At 37.8% G+C, this 15,871-nt stretch overlaps 3 protein-coding genes across 12 annotated transcripts; 2 read left to right on the top strand and 1 right to left on the bottom strand.

Moving 5' to 3' along the window:
* Nucleotides 1-206: 206 nt before the first annotated feature.
* Nucleotides 207-2,470, top strand: knstrn (kinetochore localized astrin (SPAG5) binding protein). Of its 2 annotated transcripts, none has more exons than XM_034528374.1 (9): nucleotides 207-380; nucleotides 762-817; nucleotides 916-1,033; nucleotides 1,125-1,154; nucleotides 1,241-1,340; nucleotides 1,465-1,579; nucleotides 1,655-1,716; nucleotides 1,933-2,007; nucleotides 2,090-2,470. In XM_034528374.1, exons 2-9 carry the CDS (start codon nucleotides 787-789, stop codon nucleotides 2,216-2,218), a joined length of 660 nt encoding a protein of 219 aa, XP_034384265.1. In that variant the 5' UTR covers nucleotides 207-380; nucleotides 762-786; the 3' UTR covers nucleotides 2,219-2,470. The 2 variants fall into 2 exon arrangements, with proteins under 2 accessions (XP_034384265.1, XP_034384266.1); XM_034528375.1 differs by having other exon boundaries at nucleotides 265-380; nucleotides 916-991.
* An 81-nt stretch (nucleotides 2,471-2,551) lies between these two features.
* Nucleotides 2,552-11,136, bottom strand: LOC117727856 (adhesion G protein-coupled receptor G3-like). 2 transcript variants are annotated; one of them, XM_034528372.1, is made up of 17 exons: nucleotides 11,028-11,136; nucleotides 10,743-10,859; nucleotides 10,535-10,579; nucleotides 10,281-10,424; nucleotides 10,055-10,093; nucleotides 9,722-9,790; nucleotides 9,413-9,560; nucleotides 8,341-8,503; nucleotides 7,598-7,732; nucleotides 7,398-7,511; nucleotides 7,092-7,128; nucleotides 6,684-6,784; nucleotides 6,351-6,472; nucleotides 4,236-4,504; nucleotides 4,044-4,137; nucleotides 3,673-3,962; nucleotides 2,552-2,917 (listed from the first exon to the last, which is right to left on the bottom strand). In XM_034528372.1, exons 1-17 carry the CDS (start codon nucleotides 11,095-11,097, stop codon nucleotides 2,769-2,771), a joined length of 2,106 nt encoding a protein of 701 aa, XP_034384263.1. In that variant the 5' UTR covers nucleotides 11,098-11,136; the 3' UTR covers nucleotides 2,552-2,768. The 2 variants fall into 2 exon arrangements, with proteins under 2 accessions (XP_034384263.1, XP_034384264.1); XM_034528373.1 differs by lacking the exon at nucleotides 7,398-7,511.
* A 1,282-nt stretch (nucleotides 11,137-12,418) lies between these two features.
* On the top strand, nucleotides 12,419-15,869 carry mtif3 (mitochondrial translational initiation factor 3). Of its 8 annotated transcripts, none has more exons than XM_034527614.1 (5): nucleotides 12,430-13,144; nucleotides 13,452-13,901; nucleotides 14,368-14,519; nucleotides 14,727-14,762; nucleotides 15,401-15,869. In XM_034527614.1, exons 1-5 carry the CDS (start codon nucleotides 13,060-13,062, stop codon nucleotides 15,428-15,430), a joined length of 753 nt encoding a protein of 250 aa, XP_034383505.1. In that variant the 5' UTR covers nucleotides 12,430-13,059; the 3' UTR covers nucleotides 15,431-15,869. The 8 variants fall into 8 exon arrangements, with proteins under 8 accessions (XP_034383504.1, XP_034383505.1, XP_034383501.1 ...); XM_034527607.1 differs by having other exon boundaries at nucleotides 12,437-12,569; nucleotides 13,028-13,144; nucleotides 14,727-15,869; XM_034527612.1 differs by having other exon boundaries at nucleotides 12,437-12,569; nucleotides 13,028-13,144; nucleotides 13,433-13,901; nucleotides 14,727-15,869.
* The last annotated feature ends 2 nt before the right edge of the window (nucleotides 15,870-15,871 follow it).

The following is a 15,871-nucleotide window of genomic DNA, read 5'->3' as shown; positions in this document are numbered from 1 at the left end:
TGTATGTATGTATGTATGTATGTATGTATGTATGTATGTATGTATGTATGTATGTGTGTGTATATGTATATATATATATATAATATAATAATATATAATATAATAATATATATGTATATATATATATATATATATAATATAATAATATATATATATATATATATATATAGGGGTGGTTTTGTTTCTGGGGTAAAGAGAAGCCTACTGTCTGATTCATACTCCGGAGCAGAAGGTGGCGGTAATGCACCAATAATAGGGGTGCCAACCGCCGTAAAAATCAAATAAGAAGAAGAAGAATCGACCCGCCTTTAGAAACTTCCCCGGGACAATAGTTGTCAATAGTGCTGTTGACAAGCCTTATACTTAATGCATCCGTAAAGGTAGGCGTTGATGTTGTGGCTCACATGTTAGTATGTTTCAGTTGTGTCGAACCTACGCTAAGCTAACTAGACCTAAGCTAAGTAGACCTAACGTTAAGCTAACTAGACCTAAGCTAACTAGACCTAAGCTAGACCTTTTTTGAAGTCCTGTACCTAATGTCGTATTTGGAAACCCGCACCAAACTCCATTCAAAGATGGACGTATTGTATGTGTCTCGTAATACTGAATGTAAAGGTCCTATAATTCTAGGATGAGGTTGTTGAAGCTTTAGAGTACGCACAAGCACAACGTGTTTGAACATTTCTGTTCAACTGCTGGTTCAGTCAAATCTTCCACGAAGGAAATTGTAAGTTACTTAATCAGATTGTTTCTTCGTACAGGTGCCTTGTATTCATTGCACAGCAGATGAAGAAAATGTCATCCAAAATTCCAAGAGGTGAGCAGAATGTGCTGTTTTTGTACTGTGTTGGTAACTATATTGATGTATATTTAAATTGTATTAAGCCGATGTCTTAACAAACTTGTGTTTTCCAGGTGTGCACTTACCTGCAGAAATGAAGAAAGCTGGTTTTAAAGTTGAATCCAAAGACACAGCAAATGCTTCCCAAAAGTCAGATGTTATTCTCAAACCTCAAAAAGATAACGTTCCCAAGTAAAACATGTGCAAATCAACACTACACTGTATGGTTGCTTCACAGCTATTGAATTCATTCATTTTTTTAAAAATTACTTTTGTCTTGCAGGAAAGCTGTTGCTCCCAAGGTACACAAAGGGTAAGTCTTACATCATGTTGCATATCCTGAACATGGATTGAGCACCAGCATATATTTTTACAACGTTATATTGCACCTGTTGTTAGGATCTCCACCAAGTATGGGCAACAGGCAGAACTTAAGGGGCAAAATCAGCATCTGATGGCTACCAATGAGGAGCTGCAGAAAAACCTCACAGAGACACAGGTGCAGGAAACGGGTTTTAATGAAGTACTTGTATGATTGTAACAAAACTAAATATATGTATTTATGCATTTCATTTGACTATTTTCTGCACTTGACCAGCATTTGTTTTCTTGTTACTTTGCAGCAAAGAGTAGCTACGTTGGAGATGCAGGTCAGTGAACTTAAAAAGGAGACTGGAGAGGGTCAGAAAAAACTGAAGGACTGTCACATACTCTTAGTCGCAGCCAATATAGACCCAGGTAAATATGCTTCATTTTCAAAATGTGTTTTTCTTTGCTTGATAGAAAACAACACAATATCTCTTTGATTCTTAGTTTTAGGAGAAAGGGTTGGAGAAGCTGCACAACAAAATGAAGCCAAATGGAAAGAGGTTATGGTATGTATATTTTATTTCAGTTTACTGGACGTTATAAGTACAGTAATTTTTGGTTGTATAACACTCACACAGAACTACAAAAGAAAACATATTACCCATTTAAAAAATAATTCACATTTCTACTATACTTGTATCCTACACATAAAGGGTAGCAGCCTTTTGGCTATCGTAGGCAGTGCCATCTATTAAACACAACTTTCATTGTCTCCATTTCAGAGTGTCTCCACAGACCTGCTGAATGAATTGAAAGTGTTTGGAGACACTGCATCACAGCAACGTGTCCGGTTAGAGGTGAGTTAAACTTTTACTTTGTTGTAAATTATTTAAATGATTGCAGTGCATTTTAAATGATCCTCATTTTACACATTCATAGGAAATCCAAACAACGATGACGGGACTCGCAAAAGGACAAGAACATATGATGCAAGAAAGGGAGAACTTCTCCCTGCAGGTGGCTACAATGGAAAATGCTCTGAAGGAAGCAGAAGCGCTCTTGCTGTAAAAATTATAATAATTTAGAAGTTAAAAAAAAAAAAAAGTATTGATCCATATTGTATGTTTTAATGTTAGTGTGACTGAAACTTAATACAATATTCTTTATTCCCATGCTCCTTATCTAATTTTCATATTTCAAACAGTCAAAATGTGATTTCAGAAACATTATTTTTACTTTTATATTAATAAATGAAGATATTCTATTGAGTTGCAGATCAGTCTTGAAAAAATTGAATTTTAATAAAATACTTAAGAATTCGATATTCATATTTTTCAGTTTTTCTATTGAAAAATCTGTCAAATATTTACATTTTATAATGAACTCCATGAAACATACAGCCTCTTCGCATCCTCAATGAATGACATTGTGCAAACAAAAGTCTGCTTCTAAGAAACTAAACAATGTAGTATTAAAGCAATTTCCCCATACACTAATGACCTTCAATAAATATGTCATGGCAGACGCCTATTACAATGTTATAAACCAGTACACGTTCTACTTAATACTACTTGCTTTTAGTCGCTTACTTCAAGCCGATCAGCGTCCCCCTTTAGTCTCACATATCTTTCCGGGGTTTGAAGTTGACGTAGGGGTTATCGTCGTCGGCGATGCTCTGAACAGTGTTGATGCTGGCTGAGCTTTCCTGACCACTGGTCAGCTCTCCTGAGTGACCGGTTTTAATGTAGTAGAGGAACAGGAAGAAACCTGCCAGGCAAAGAAAAAGATGGTCACTCATACGGACAAGTTGAGCCTTATGGAACGTATTTTTAGTTTATGGCTACTTTACACTCATTGGTCATGTAGGTGGGTTTTTACTTTCAGTCATCCGACCTTTTACAGATTTACTTTTATAATAATACAATAATGTAATAACCACTTAAACACAGTAACTGCGGTGGCATCATGTTAGCTTTCATAGAACTATGAAATATTTTTAGTTTTGTGTGTGTGCATTGAACAAGTATTGCGCATTTATTCCCCAATTAGTTAAACCTGCATTAATTAATTATTTTTTTTACCATAGGAGGGCGTGAGACGAGACGTGAACACCGTATAAAGTTGGTGTTCACGTAAAGTAACAGTTGCCTCTTGACACATATTGAGCAACATTATCATTAATTCGTCTGTATCTGGAATTGATGCAGACAAATTAATTAGACAACCAAAACGGTTAAGTTGAAGGCTATAAAGTAGTGCTTTGAGATTTGCAGTGGGGAACTATTGACTGTTTGTCAATCCAAGCAAAACATTCCCATTCATACATATTGTTACGTTCCTCGACTGAAGCTAGATGTATATAAATATGAATTACAGGCAGTTTTATCTGGCGAGTTAAGTAATAAAAAAAACACCTATATGAGCAGTGAATATAAAAAAGGATTACATTAAATTATTTGAACTGCAACAGATCAATACATTGAAAGCTTATTATTATTATTATTATTATCACAGTTGAGCACCTTGGAAAGAATTCAAGACCGTGAAAATGTAGTAGGAGGGGATCCGGAGAGCACCGTAGGCGAAGAAGGCAAAACCCCAGGTGATACCCATCATGCAACACAGTCCCAGGATGATTGAGATGCTGTTTCTATTTGTGCTTATTTCTGCGATGCTGCTTCCACTGCCCGCTCTCTTGAGATGAAAGAGCCAGAACACTACGATGATGAAGGTAGTGAAGGTGAAGAGGAAGACCAACACATAGTAACCTATGTTGACAATGTAGTGCACGTCATTGTCCGTTATCCAGCATCTGGGAACAGAGAGACGTGTCAGTGAAGGAAAAGAAGCGTATGAACCAATGTATCATTCTGTATATTATCCATGCACTCACATGGTCACATTGTATTCAGTGTCATTAGTGGAGATGACTTGTTCACCATATGTTCCTAAGGAGAACAGGATGATCCCAACTACAATCGGTAGTACTGCAAATGGACAAAGAAGATTTCCCAAGTAACCACTGACTTACAAATGTCATGTCCCTGTTCAGATAAAACAACAGAAAATATTGACGTGTACTCACCCCAACTGGTAATGGAGACTTTGAGTAGGTAATGACGGATTCCAATTTGGCCCCCACGGTAGAGATTCAGGCCGAGGTTGAAGGCCTGCACGGCAAACCAAGTAAAAGTGGTCAACATGAAGTAGTGCATGAGAGCCGCCTCGATCTTACAACCCCAAGAGTTCTTCAGTTTTGCCACAAAGTTGTTGATCAGAAAAGTGAGGTCCAGCAGGAACATGGACGACACCAGGTGGATGAGAATCAATGTGGCTGTACTGGCCGTGGTCCTCCTGTAAGAGAGACACTATTGTTAATAGACCAGTCTTTGTTTTTTATGATTACCCCATCGGGTGAAGGGGTTAAAGCTGCTATGAGGAACTTTAATTTTGTGTTGATTCTGGCGGCCCCTGTGGACCAAAGCAGTAGTGTTTCCAAGAACAAGAGTCCATTTAGAAAACTTCTCATTTTACTGTAACGGGGTCTGACGGTCAGCCAAGATCAGTCCTGGTAATAATCATTTTGAGGTTTTTGGATTGTTGTTCGGACAAAACATTTGAGTCTCTTTGAGTTCTGGTTAATTGTGACCAGTATTTATTTAATTTTATTCATTATACTTTACAAAGCAAACGATAAATGATTAATCAATAATAATAAAAAACAGCCGATTAATCAATAGAGAAAATAATCATTTGTTGCAGCCTTATGTTAAATTGTTAAAATATTAGATCCAAGAGTAAAACGTTGCTGACACATTAATGCATGAGTAATAATAATGTAATCATATTCTGTATAATAGTCATTATATATCATAAATGTGAATTATCATTAGATATCATAAACCCTCACTGGGAACTTTAACTTTTGATACTTTGAAATAGATTTCATGATACTACCTGTCCAATACAGCACTTTTAATTGTAGGAGATCATTTTTTACAGCGTGGTAATAATATAGAAACATAATTCTTCCGCCACCTCTGTAAATGTATCATTACGATTTATCATTATCTCGTTACTTGCATTATTCAATGTATATTTATTCATACAGTGTTTAACTATAAAGGAAAGTTCAATAGTGGCCTGAAAATATTCATGTGATCATGCAAATGGGGGAAATGCACAGATGGGATGTGTTCATAAGGCATTTATTTGGTACATAACACAGTTGTTTCCATAGCACTCCAACAATGAAGCTATTCAACAGTCTCATTTTCATACTGCAAATGTTGGACATCGTGTTCTGCTGTTGCGAAGAAGACGATTATTTACATACATTCTGACTAAATCAGCTGGCGGTGGACCACAAAGCTATCTTTTGTTTACTTGTATGAAGATTTAAGCACATCGGTGTGAATTATATCTGAATTAAAGATAAACTGATTACTTGGTTGACTGATTCATTTTTCCTATGAATGGCTTTTTTTTAATAATCAGAACTATTTTGAAATCAATCAATCAAGAGGGCATATCTACCGAAGCAAACAAAGACAATGTGTCACATAATGTTGAATAAAAGTTATTTTAAGTTCAGGAATTTTGTTTCTCATTTTCTATTAGCAATAAATTGTATTTTTATCAGTTGCAAATAAACAAACAACAACAACATGATATCGTCCGCCCTGCTCTCTAAATATTGGTATCAGCACTGGCCATTTAAACATCCATATCGGCCCAACACCTTTTCAGAAAATAAATGTTCAACATGTTGGAAACTGTGGATTGATTTTTGTCAGCCTTTTTTATTTGTTCATATTTTTCTACTTATTGTGATTGAAACCAAGGTTTATTTTCAGGAAATAACAGTATGTAAGGGAACATAATGAGAAAGATTAAGCTGAATACTCCAAGTATATTTGAACAAATCTGGACGATGGATGGTTCTCATTCTGCAGTTAAAAACGTAGTAGTTGTTATTCCTGAGGCCAAATCCAGTATTTTTAGACTTATTTAATTAATGATTAGATACAATATTTAATCATTTGCATGGAGACTGTTTTGGAAAAACATTTAGCTCGTGAAAATCTGACCTTGACCACCCTATGTTGAAATAAAGGTAACACTTTGTTTTACATAGTCATACATTTCCTGATCATTTCTTAGAAATAAAAATATTTAATCTGAAACATGTTATAATTACCTCAGAAGGAAGTGCATGAAGAGGACTATGCAGAGGAAGAACATGGACAAGCCACAGCCAACTTGGGTGATGATGGTGAGGTACTTCAGTTGAGAAGCAGATATGGTTTGATTAGCAGGAGCCTGCAAAGAGCAACAATTAAACACTATATCACATGGACTGGCGTTAATGAGGAGGGTTTATGATGGATTTCATTACAGGGAAATTAAAAATAAAGTAGCTAGAGAGTGCAATCAAGGCGGTCATACAGAGGAATGTCCATATATGTGTATTCCACTGGGAAAGTACAACGCTAGTATGTCATAAGAATATTACAAATGTCGTAAAACGTACCAATAAGATAGCAAAAAAGGTCAAATGCGAACACGCGCACGTAATGGTGTCATTATTTATTTGGGTCTGACATCCGTCCTCAGTCCACTTTGGTCGGCTTCCTAAAAGACATGCAGACAACGCAGAGCTGAAGCTGATGAGTTCATGAGTACATTGAGTGAGAAACAACAAGTAAGCATCAACGCTCCAATGCATATAGTAGATTACGTGGAAAATACTGGAATATCAAACCCAGATGTAAATTAAGGTCAATCAAAATGTGTGAGAAAAACAATTAATTAGACATTAACACTGTATCCGTTCTTTTCATGTGTCTCAGTACAGTAAGCCATAACAGTGAGCCAGCATGCACAATGCAAGGAGAAGCGAGTCATTAATTTGTATTATTTACACAGCTCTGATCTTTACCTTCACCATTCCATGAACGACAAGACGGGTTGCTTTCCTTTAAAAAAATACAACAACAAAACCACAGGACCCCATTATAATATGCTCTTGGATGGTAAACAAATACAAATATCACACGTTCGATAATCCACAATATATATATATATATATATATATATATATATATATATATATATATATATATATATATATATATATATATATATTTATATATAGTTTCTTACTTACATTGGTAATGTTCGAGTAATTGATGTATATTTATATATATATTTATATATATATATTTATATATAGTTTCTTACTTACATTGGTAATGTTCGAGTAATTGATGTATATTTTTTCTTTGAGATTAGTGATTTGATTAGTTCCCATTTCAATTGCGAAAACCTCATTGCTTAAAAGAGTGCTTTTCTTCTCATCCTGAAAAAAAATAAAACAACTCCAAAATAGTAACATGATTACATTTCCTGTATCACTAAAGGTGACACTTTGATATTGTTTCTTACCGAAATCAGATTGTTGAATTGTAGAATGGCTACAAATGGCATGTCATCCTTCAGACTCGCGGCTTTTTCAAACGCTTCTTTGGGCAGCGTGACAATTTTCGAGTATTGAGTCTGAATATCTTTGCCTTCTATCATCTGTGGGGAAGAACACAAGTATGTCAACATTTTGTAGTGCTGTTTTAAAGATGTAAGATCAATGAGACTATTTACTTGAAGTCAATCCAATTATAATCCAGGAAATGTCCATTATCAGGGATTAACGTCTGACAATTGTGGCCTTGTTTAATTAAATGTAGCTAGCGCAGTAATTTAGAACGGTGAACAGACACTTAAACTGCAACTGCTTGGTAGGTGTCCATTATCATGAATTAATGGTCACCCGGCAGCCAATCGGAATCAAGAATTCACACCGGAAATGGAATACGTCAACGATGACACAAGCAGCGGTCTCCTGGGTGAAAGTCCTTTGTTTGCTTCCATCCTCCCATCCGACCTGCCCTTCGTGCTCTTCCTCACTCTTCATACCAAGTGAGTGGTCCGAATACCGTCCACGCAGAAAGCACACAAGGCTTCACACGGATGGGTTCACATTGGAGTTAGTTGAAACCTGCTGCGTCTCATACAGACGCTAAATTAGTGAGAACTGGTAATCCAATTCATACTGTTATACTGAAGTCTGTACTGAGAATATTATCACATACCGCACGCATATGGAGGTCAAATAAAAAAAATAATACACCCACATATATCTTGTTCTTTTTGTCCACAAAACCAAAGGATTCCTCCATGAGATTTTGGTGGTCTGTTTGTTTCACTAAGATACCAAATATTCCTTTTCCCCCGGTCAGTGCAACCGAAGAAGCTGTGATGGAGGCGGCAACGTTGGCCATTTCGTTCATGAATCCACTGTTGACAGAAGGAAGAATATTCAATATATTGACAATTCTGAATTCCATATACATGTTTACATATATTACAGTATGTTAAATATATATATATATATATATATATATATATATATATATATATATATATATATATATATAAATAGCAAACAAATATGTTCCCCTCTTTTAATGTTAATGTTATAAAGGAATGGTTTATTAGTTTATTAAAAATCATCCACCTAATAGCAAAGAGATAGCAACTCTAAAGGTCAAAAATGAAGATGAAGTCCTCCAGAAAGAGAAATGTGAAGCGTTGTGGTATTGCAGGGAGCGTCCCGCTGTAACTATGTCTTGTTGACACAGAGCAAATTGAAATTTTTGCATTTCTATTTGCAAACAAACAAACAACATGTTAATTGGACTTTTTTAGACTAGGTTTTGGAAAAGAGATGTTTTTTCTGCAGGGTGAAAAAAACGTGGTTGATCCGACAACAGAGACCATTTATATTTATAATGGTGGCGTTAGCTGCTGTTAGGAGTGCTCAGCACTCAGTCAGCCTGAATAATAACTCATTTCATTTGTGAATTAGAACACATCATCAGTCAAAACTATAACACCTTAATAGGTAGCGGCCCACAAGACTCATGAATTAAAAGGACAATGTCTCTTCATGAATTATTCTCTTAAAGCACTAATTCACTTTGTGACTTTGTTCTGTCAAATAGAACACAATTAGTTAATTTCTGTAAATGGTCTATCTATTATCGACGCATTATCAGCAGTTAAAATGAAAATGAAATATGTATGCGTTGCCAGTCGAGCTGTTTCCAATCTCACGATCTGTGCTCAAGCTTCACAGCGGCAACAATCTTCTCATCTCACTTTGGCAAGAAAGCAAATTAAAGCATGTTTTCCAAAATGTCTTACTTGGCTTTGGCGGCGTCGATTTTTTCTCCAACTTCAGTTGGCAATATTGAATCCAATTCCTTTTCAACTTCCGGCAACATCCCTAGATTACAGTTGGAACATGTTCTTCTCTTCATGTTGATGATGTACTTGTTTTCGACCTGAGGAGCTGAAAAGAAGGGACATCGGTTTGATCTCAAGCGTTAGAATCTGTGAAGTGAGACGTACAGTTGGCGCCATTAAAACCAGCGTGGCGTGCATTATATAGCACAACAAGGCAAAAAATGAAGAAATAGTTACACAATCATTGCTTCTCTGAAAGGAACTCACACTTTGTGTTGCACACATTGTATGGTTGTTGACATGCAGCTCTCTTCAGACATGTATGCTCGCAAGGTCCTACAAAGAGAAACATACACAGTAACAGCAAGTACATAAAACATATTCAACTATCTCTTTGAAATTACTATTTTGAGTTTATTAAATGTGTTAATAGTAGCTGAAACTATGAGGGATGGATAAAAGAAGAAGAAGAAGAAGAAGAAAAAAGGCTTACAAATTTAATTAAAGACTTAATTAAAAGAGACTTGTTTCATCATTCCGATTTTTACATTGCGTGTAAATGTAATAATACCTGCATAAGCATAAAAGAAAGTTGTTTACCTGGGTAATTCACGACAACCATTGAATTACAAGAGAAATCTATATTGACAAAAACAAATCATCAAATTAGAACGGTTGTTTTACAGTTTTAAAGGGCCACACATATGTCCAACTTTCCTCTCTTCTCATCGGCCCTGTGTACTGATTAATAAATACAGTAATGGTGAATAGAATGTAATATTGCTCACGACATCGGAGAATGGAAAACAACTGTTTGTAATATCACCTTTGAGGGAAAATATTGTGGAGTTACACTGCCTCCCTTTCAGGACACACAGACACCCGCCCAACAAGGTGTACTCCTCTGAGACGTGTAGTACAGAAAAAACCCTATATTCCTCCACTTGAGGAAATATATTTCCAAATATACCTGTTAATTAAAAACAGTAACACAGTTCGATCATTATATTTTGTTGAAAGGCTAGCATCAACGCACAAAGAAATTCAATATTCTTAGTGTAATAAGTTGGTTGTACTCACTTTGTTTCACCGTGTTGTTCTGCAGAAATAGGATGCAACTCTGGTCTGCAGAGAGGTAAACAATGCAGTCTTTTTATGTCACATAGTAAGAGTAACAAAGTGAGAGCAAAAAGGCTCAGTCTACATGTGGTCAGATGGACCCGATGCTTAAAGTACTGTATTTTATCATTTTAAAAACATAAATAGTTTTAGAAAGTAGTTTTCCTACCAGACTCAGTTTTCTGACCCCAATCTTCATCTGCAGTGATGAAGCCATTGAATGTATCAACAATAACAAAATGTTGTCTCTTCTGCAAACAATCTTCGAGATCTTTTTTTCCACCGGCTAAAATACATTAATCAAATGAGATAACAAGTTAAACAAAACATGAACTATTCTTCACACACTATGTTGGCACGATATACAATAGATCTTCAAAATGCTTATGAGAATAATGCGATATGATTTGTAGAGGCTACTAGACGTTATTATTTGGAGATATTGATTACTTACAAACAGGATAACTCCACAGAAGGCCCACAAACAAAACCCAAGTGGTCCAGCTCATGTTGTTTAATGGCATTAACTGTCCCAGTACGTGTGATCTATTCCCTGCTTCAGAAGTGGCATGAAAGCACTGAGGAGCAGAAACAGAAACAACTGAACCTTTTGGACATTGAATGTGTCGTCTCACTGACTTTGCATAACTGCCCGCTGAAGGAATTTTGTTTTGCAAATAGACACCTCCAGGGAACAGAGAAAATAACCAAAACAACATTTTGCTTGCATGACTATCCAGTTAGGAGGTAACTGAATTCAAGGAATGAATGATTGCTGTGATGCACAGTAGCTTGTGTGAACATCATCATTGTCAGCGTAAAGTAAAAATGTATAAATGGGCCTTTTATTTACTCTTTAGTTTGTCCTTTGACCAAAACATCCTAAAGAATATAGCTGATTTGTCAGACAATGGTTGTGTTAATGAGCTCATAGCTTACTTATTTTCTCATATTTTTTAATGTAAAGTAAATGGTAAATAATCCACAGCAAATTATAATCAATGGAGAATATTACAATTTCAATTGTAATTGTGTCCCACAGTTTTAATTGCATTTGAAAAGTGATTTTCAAAAGAATCTTGGATCGATAAAAAGGAACTCTTTGTTTATTGTTCTTCAACGTATTACACCTGGCAAAACTAATTAACTAAACACTGAACAAATAATAAAGTACTAATTGGGCCCAAAAAAGTAATTAATCGTTTTTCACATTAAATTCTAATCGGCATTCTACAACTCAAACACATCCACATGATTTCATGGCTTTGAAACAAGATGTGCGAAATCTTCCAAAAATGAAATAGCAATAAAAGCGTTTTATAAGGAATGGGCTTATCTACAATACATGACAACAACACAAAGACAACAAACTGCTAAAAGTCCAACCAAACAACCAAAGCAACAGTTAAAGGTGCTAAAATCAACATCTTAAAAAAAATTCAGGAAGTCAAAATAGTCTATAGTTAGTTACATTCCTTAAGAAGAAAGAAGAAATGTACACTTTTATTTATCCCCATGGGGAAATTCTTCTCTGCATTATTAGTTATTAGATATTAAGGACCAGAGGGCTGCAGTGAAGCGCCCGCGGAGCAACTGGTTCAAGGACACTTCGACATGCAACTATGGGGAGAGCGGGGATCGAACCGGATTTGGGATGACCACTCATCCCCATGAGCAACAACCGACCCTCAAACCTCCGTTGCATCAGGGTGGATAGACACACCTGGATAGTAAGATTACTAAAATCAAGTACGAATGTATGGGACGTGCCCTTTTGTACTTTGGGTGAACTGGCCCTTTAATTAAGCAACGACGTGTCCCGCTTTGTCCAGTAGAGGGCAGCCTCGGGGTTTCGCTGCACGTGTTCTCGCGCAAATGGACTGAAGAAGTAGCTCCATGGCGGAAGAAGACACAGCAGTCACCCTGCAACATGAATACGCGACATTGATCCACAGTGAGTGAACCGCACAACATTAGAAGACAATTGGAGAACGAGGTAATACTTGACAACTGTTAAAGTGGTAATGACACCGATTTTTATTTTATAAACCCAACGGCATTGTTCCCACGACGTGGGGCCCAAAATAAAGCTGCCGAGAGGACTGTAAACAGCTGCCTCGGTCAACGCCAGACACATTTGATATCTCACAGCTTAATGTTGACAAGGTATTTCCACACCAAGTGCAGCACGAGGCATTTACTGCAAGGCAATTTATGAATTGGAAAAAAGGCTTGCATAAGGTTGCGGACGAACTTTTAATGTAATGTTAGCTTTTTGCAATTAGCTTGCAGCGTGTAACCTCCAGGCGCGTGTCTGAATGCCTGGTGAACGAGAACACGGGGGAAATAAGTGTGTTTAAACGTCGATAAGTAAATGTGGTGTGTCACGAATATCCCAGTGGACCCTGAAGGTTTAAGAATGTCTTATTGTTGGCCTGTGCTCTGACGTTTTAGGAAGGGCCCAACTTTAATTGGACGATGTTTCAATGTGGGCGGGCCTTATGTCACAACTGTATGAACTGGCTGCTGATGATGCAGGGATGAAATTGAACTCAACATCCATTTGGATAGGTTTGTGATATCCGCCCTACCTAGCCCGTTATATTTTTAATTCAGGTGTACGGCAAAAGGTGGCCAGCTTACAAGACGTTACTTGAAATACCTGCAGGGGAAAGCAAGCTAATAATGATAGTATATGTGTCATAATAAATGAAAACAACTCAGGAAAAGATTAACTCTAACATTGTGATAAAAGAGATGCTTTCCCCCCTAGTTATGGCCTTTTTTGTGGCGTGTGTTTTATATAATCAAATCTGGCCCCTGAATTGTTCCCTCTCTTGAAAAAAAAAAAAAAAAAAGATCTAGGATATGTCTGCAGGTTGTGTGAGGTGGATGCTGAGCCATTCAGTGAGAGCTGTGTGTGGTGGCAGCCGAGGCTACTGGACAGCAGCATCAAGATGTACCACGCCCGGTGAGAGCTCAAACGTCATTGCTTCCTCCTGGAGATGGTCTCCATTCTCCACAGCTGTAGACGATGCAGAACAGACTCTCGCACCAAAGAAGAAAAACAAGCACGATCCCAAAGCTCATGCCACAATCGGCGCTGTTGGCCGTAAGATCCCACACCGTGAGATACAAGTGATAAGTGAGACAGGCGAGAACCTGGGCACCATGCACCGTGCAGATGTGATCAAAATCCTGGACGAGCGAGGCCTCAAGTTGGTGCTGCTCAGTGAAAGCAAAGATCCCCCCGTCTACCGGCTGATGAGCGGCAAACAGATCCACGAAGAGCAGCTGAAACTGCGGGAGAAGCAGAAAGCAAAAGCAGGTATGTGGTGTCCGGGCCGGCACCCAAATGAGGTCGTCAGTGTGTGAAGTGGTTCCTAGCCTAGGGCGGTCATAAGATGTTTAAGAAGTTAGGAAGACCGAAAGATGATATTTCTAAGATCTTGGCTTTTTACTTGTTAAATACCAAGATGTTTAACTTCCTCTGGGCTCTCAAAACATATTATGTACATATATACATGTATTAAAAACCTTGACAGCTGAGGCTTCACTTCAGCTCTGGTGTGCTGATGAGTGTACGGCTTCTTCTATCTATTAGAGGTATTGATTCAATAATTTCCAAATGGAATCTACTCAAAATATTTCTTAACTAACTCTGTAAAATAACGCTTTACCTGCAACCTGGCATTGTCATTTCTGTGCCATCAGTATTCAACAGATCTCTAGAGAAAGTAAAACATGTTGTACACACAGTCAAACGTGACGAACCGCATGTATTCTCTCCACAGCCCCCGTGCTGGTGAAAGAGCTCACCTTCTCATCCGGCATCGCAGCTCACGACCTGTCCACCAAGATGAAACAAGTGGAGAGTTGGCTGGAGAAGAAGAACCACGTTAGGATTACTCTGCGATCGGGGCGCCGGGGATCTGCAGTCGACCTGGTGAGGAGAAACATTAGACTGGAACAATAGTGAGATCACAGGGAATGAAGGGAGAAAGACAACTTGGTGCTATCTGGTGTCTACTGCGTCAGGATAGGGCATCTGTGTGCATTAGAGATGTGCATTCCCCAAATGAAACATCTGCAGGGCGGAAATGATGACGGATTCAACTTTAATCCTAAAAACACATTGTTTTATTTTCCGCAGGACGCAACTCTGGAGCAGATGGTGCAACAAATGGAGGTGATGGTCGGATTTGTTTCCAAGCCAAAAGTCATACGTGACGGTCAAGCAGCCATGTGCATCCTCCGGCCACTTTCAGCAAAGGAGCTGTCACAAAAGCTGAAGAATCAGGATGCAGCTCCGCAGTCTGACGACTCAACTTCAAGTGCCACTGAGAGCGAAACGCCCGCCCCTCCTGTTAGCAAACCAGACACAACAGAAGGGTCTATACAGCAGTGATCTGATGGAAATAAAAACATTCTCATGAAAACAAATTGAAATCTGCTGTGTATAGTGTTAGGAATCCAATGAAGCTCGGTGTATAATAATGACACAACCAGCCAAAGGGAATAACCATCAGACAGTGTAATAGGTAGCCGAGCGACGCTGGTACCAACATGTTGTGCAAGAGCAGAGTGAAGTTTTAATGTATATGTTTATATACTGCATTCACTTCTAATACATTTACTCTAACTGGGCAGCTAGTTGTATAGTTGGCTTTTACTCTCATTACCACAGGCTATAGTGACCTAAATGCACTTTATTTTGATAAGTGCAGGTTGCCATTTGCAAGATTTGAAATGTACTACTGGGGGGGGGATCTCCACTAAAAGGAAGCAGTAGGTTTCTCTCATCATTCTGCTTTTTCCTTTTAAAAGGTGCAGTGTGTAGGATTTGGCGCCATCTAGCAGTGAGGTTGCCGATTGCAACCAACTGTAACTTGTCCCATGTGCAGAGGGTGAAGGAGAACTACAGAGGCCGACGCGAAACCTGCCAAAGCCCTATCTCGAGCCAGTGTTTGGTTTGTCCATTCTGGGCTACTGTAGAAACATTAATTCTAAGGTGACGATCCCCCTAAATGCTAAACACTGGCCCTTTAACTTTTCCGGTCTGTTAATGTGACATGAATGGACCAGATGGTTGTGATTAGACGGGTCTTGGAGTCTTCACATGTGACATTGAGACCAGACTTTTGTACCCAAAATGTGATGAATCGATTGTGTTGACTTACTTGTGACCATTTCAGCCGAGTTGATGATGATGATGATGATGATTTTACAATAGTATGTCAAAAGTGGGGAAAAAAAGGTTTTTATATATGGGATAAAGATATCAAACCAACACAAACG

The sequence above is a fragment of the Cyclopterus lumpus genome, chromosome 24 (assembly GCF_009769545.1).
Source record: "Cyclopterus lumpus isolate fCycLum1 chromosome 24, fCycLum1.pri, whole genome shotgun sequence".
NCBI classification, from domain to species: Eukaryota; Metazoa; Chordata; class Actinopteri; order Perciformes; family Cyclopteridae; genus Cyclopterus; species Cyclopterus lumpus.
Note: the sequence above shows the minus strand (reverse complement) of the source record. Positions and strands in the feature narration are given on the sequence as shown.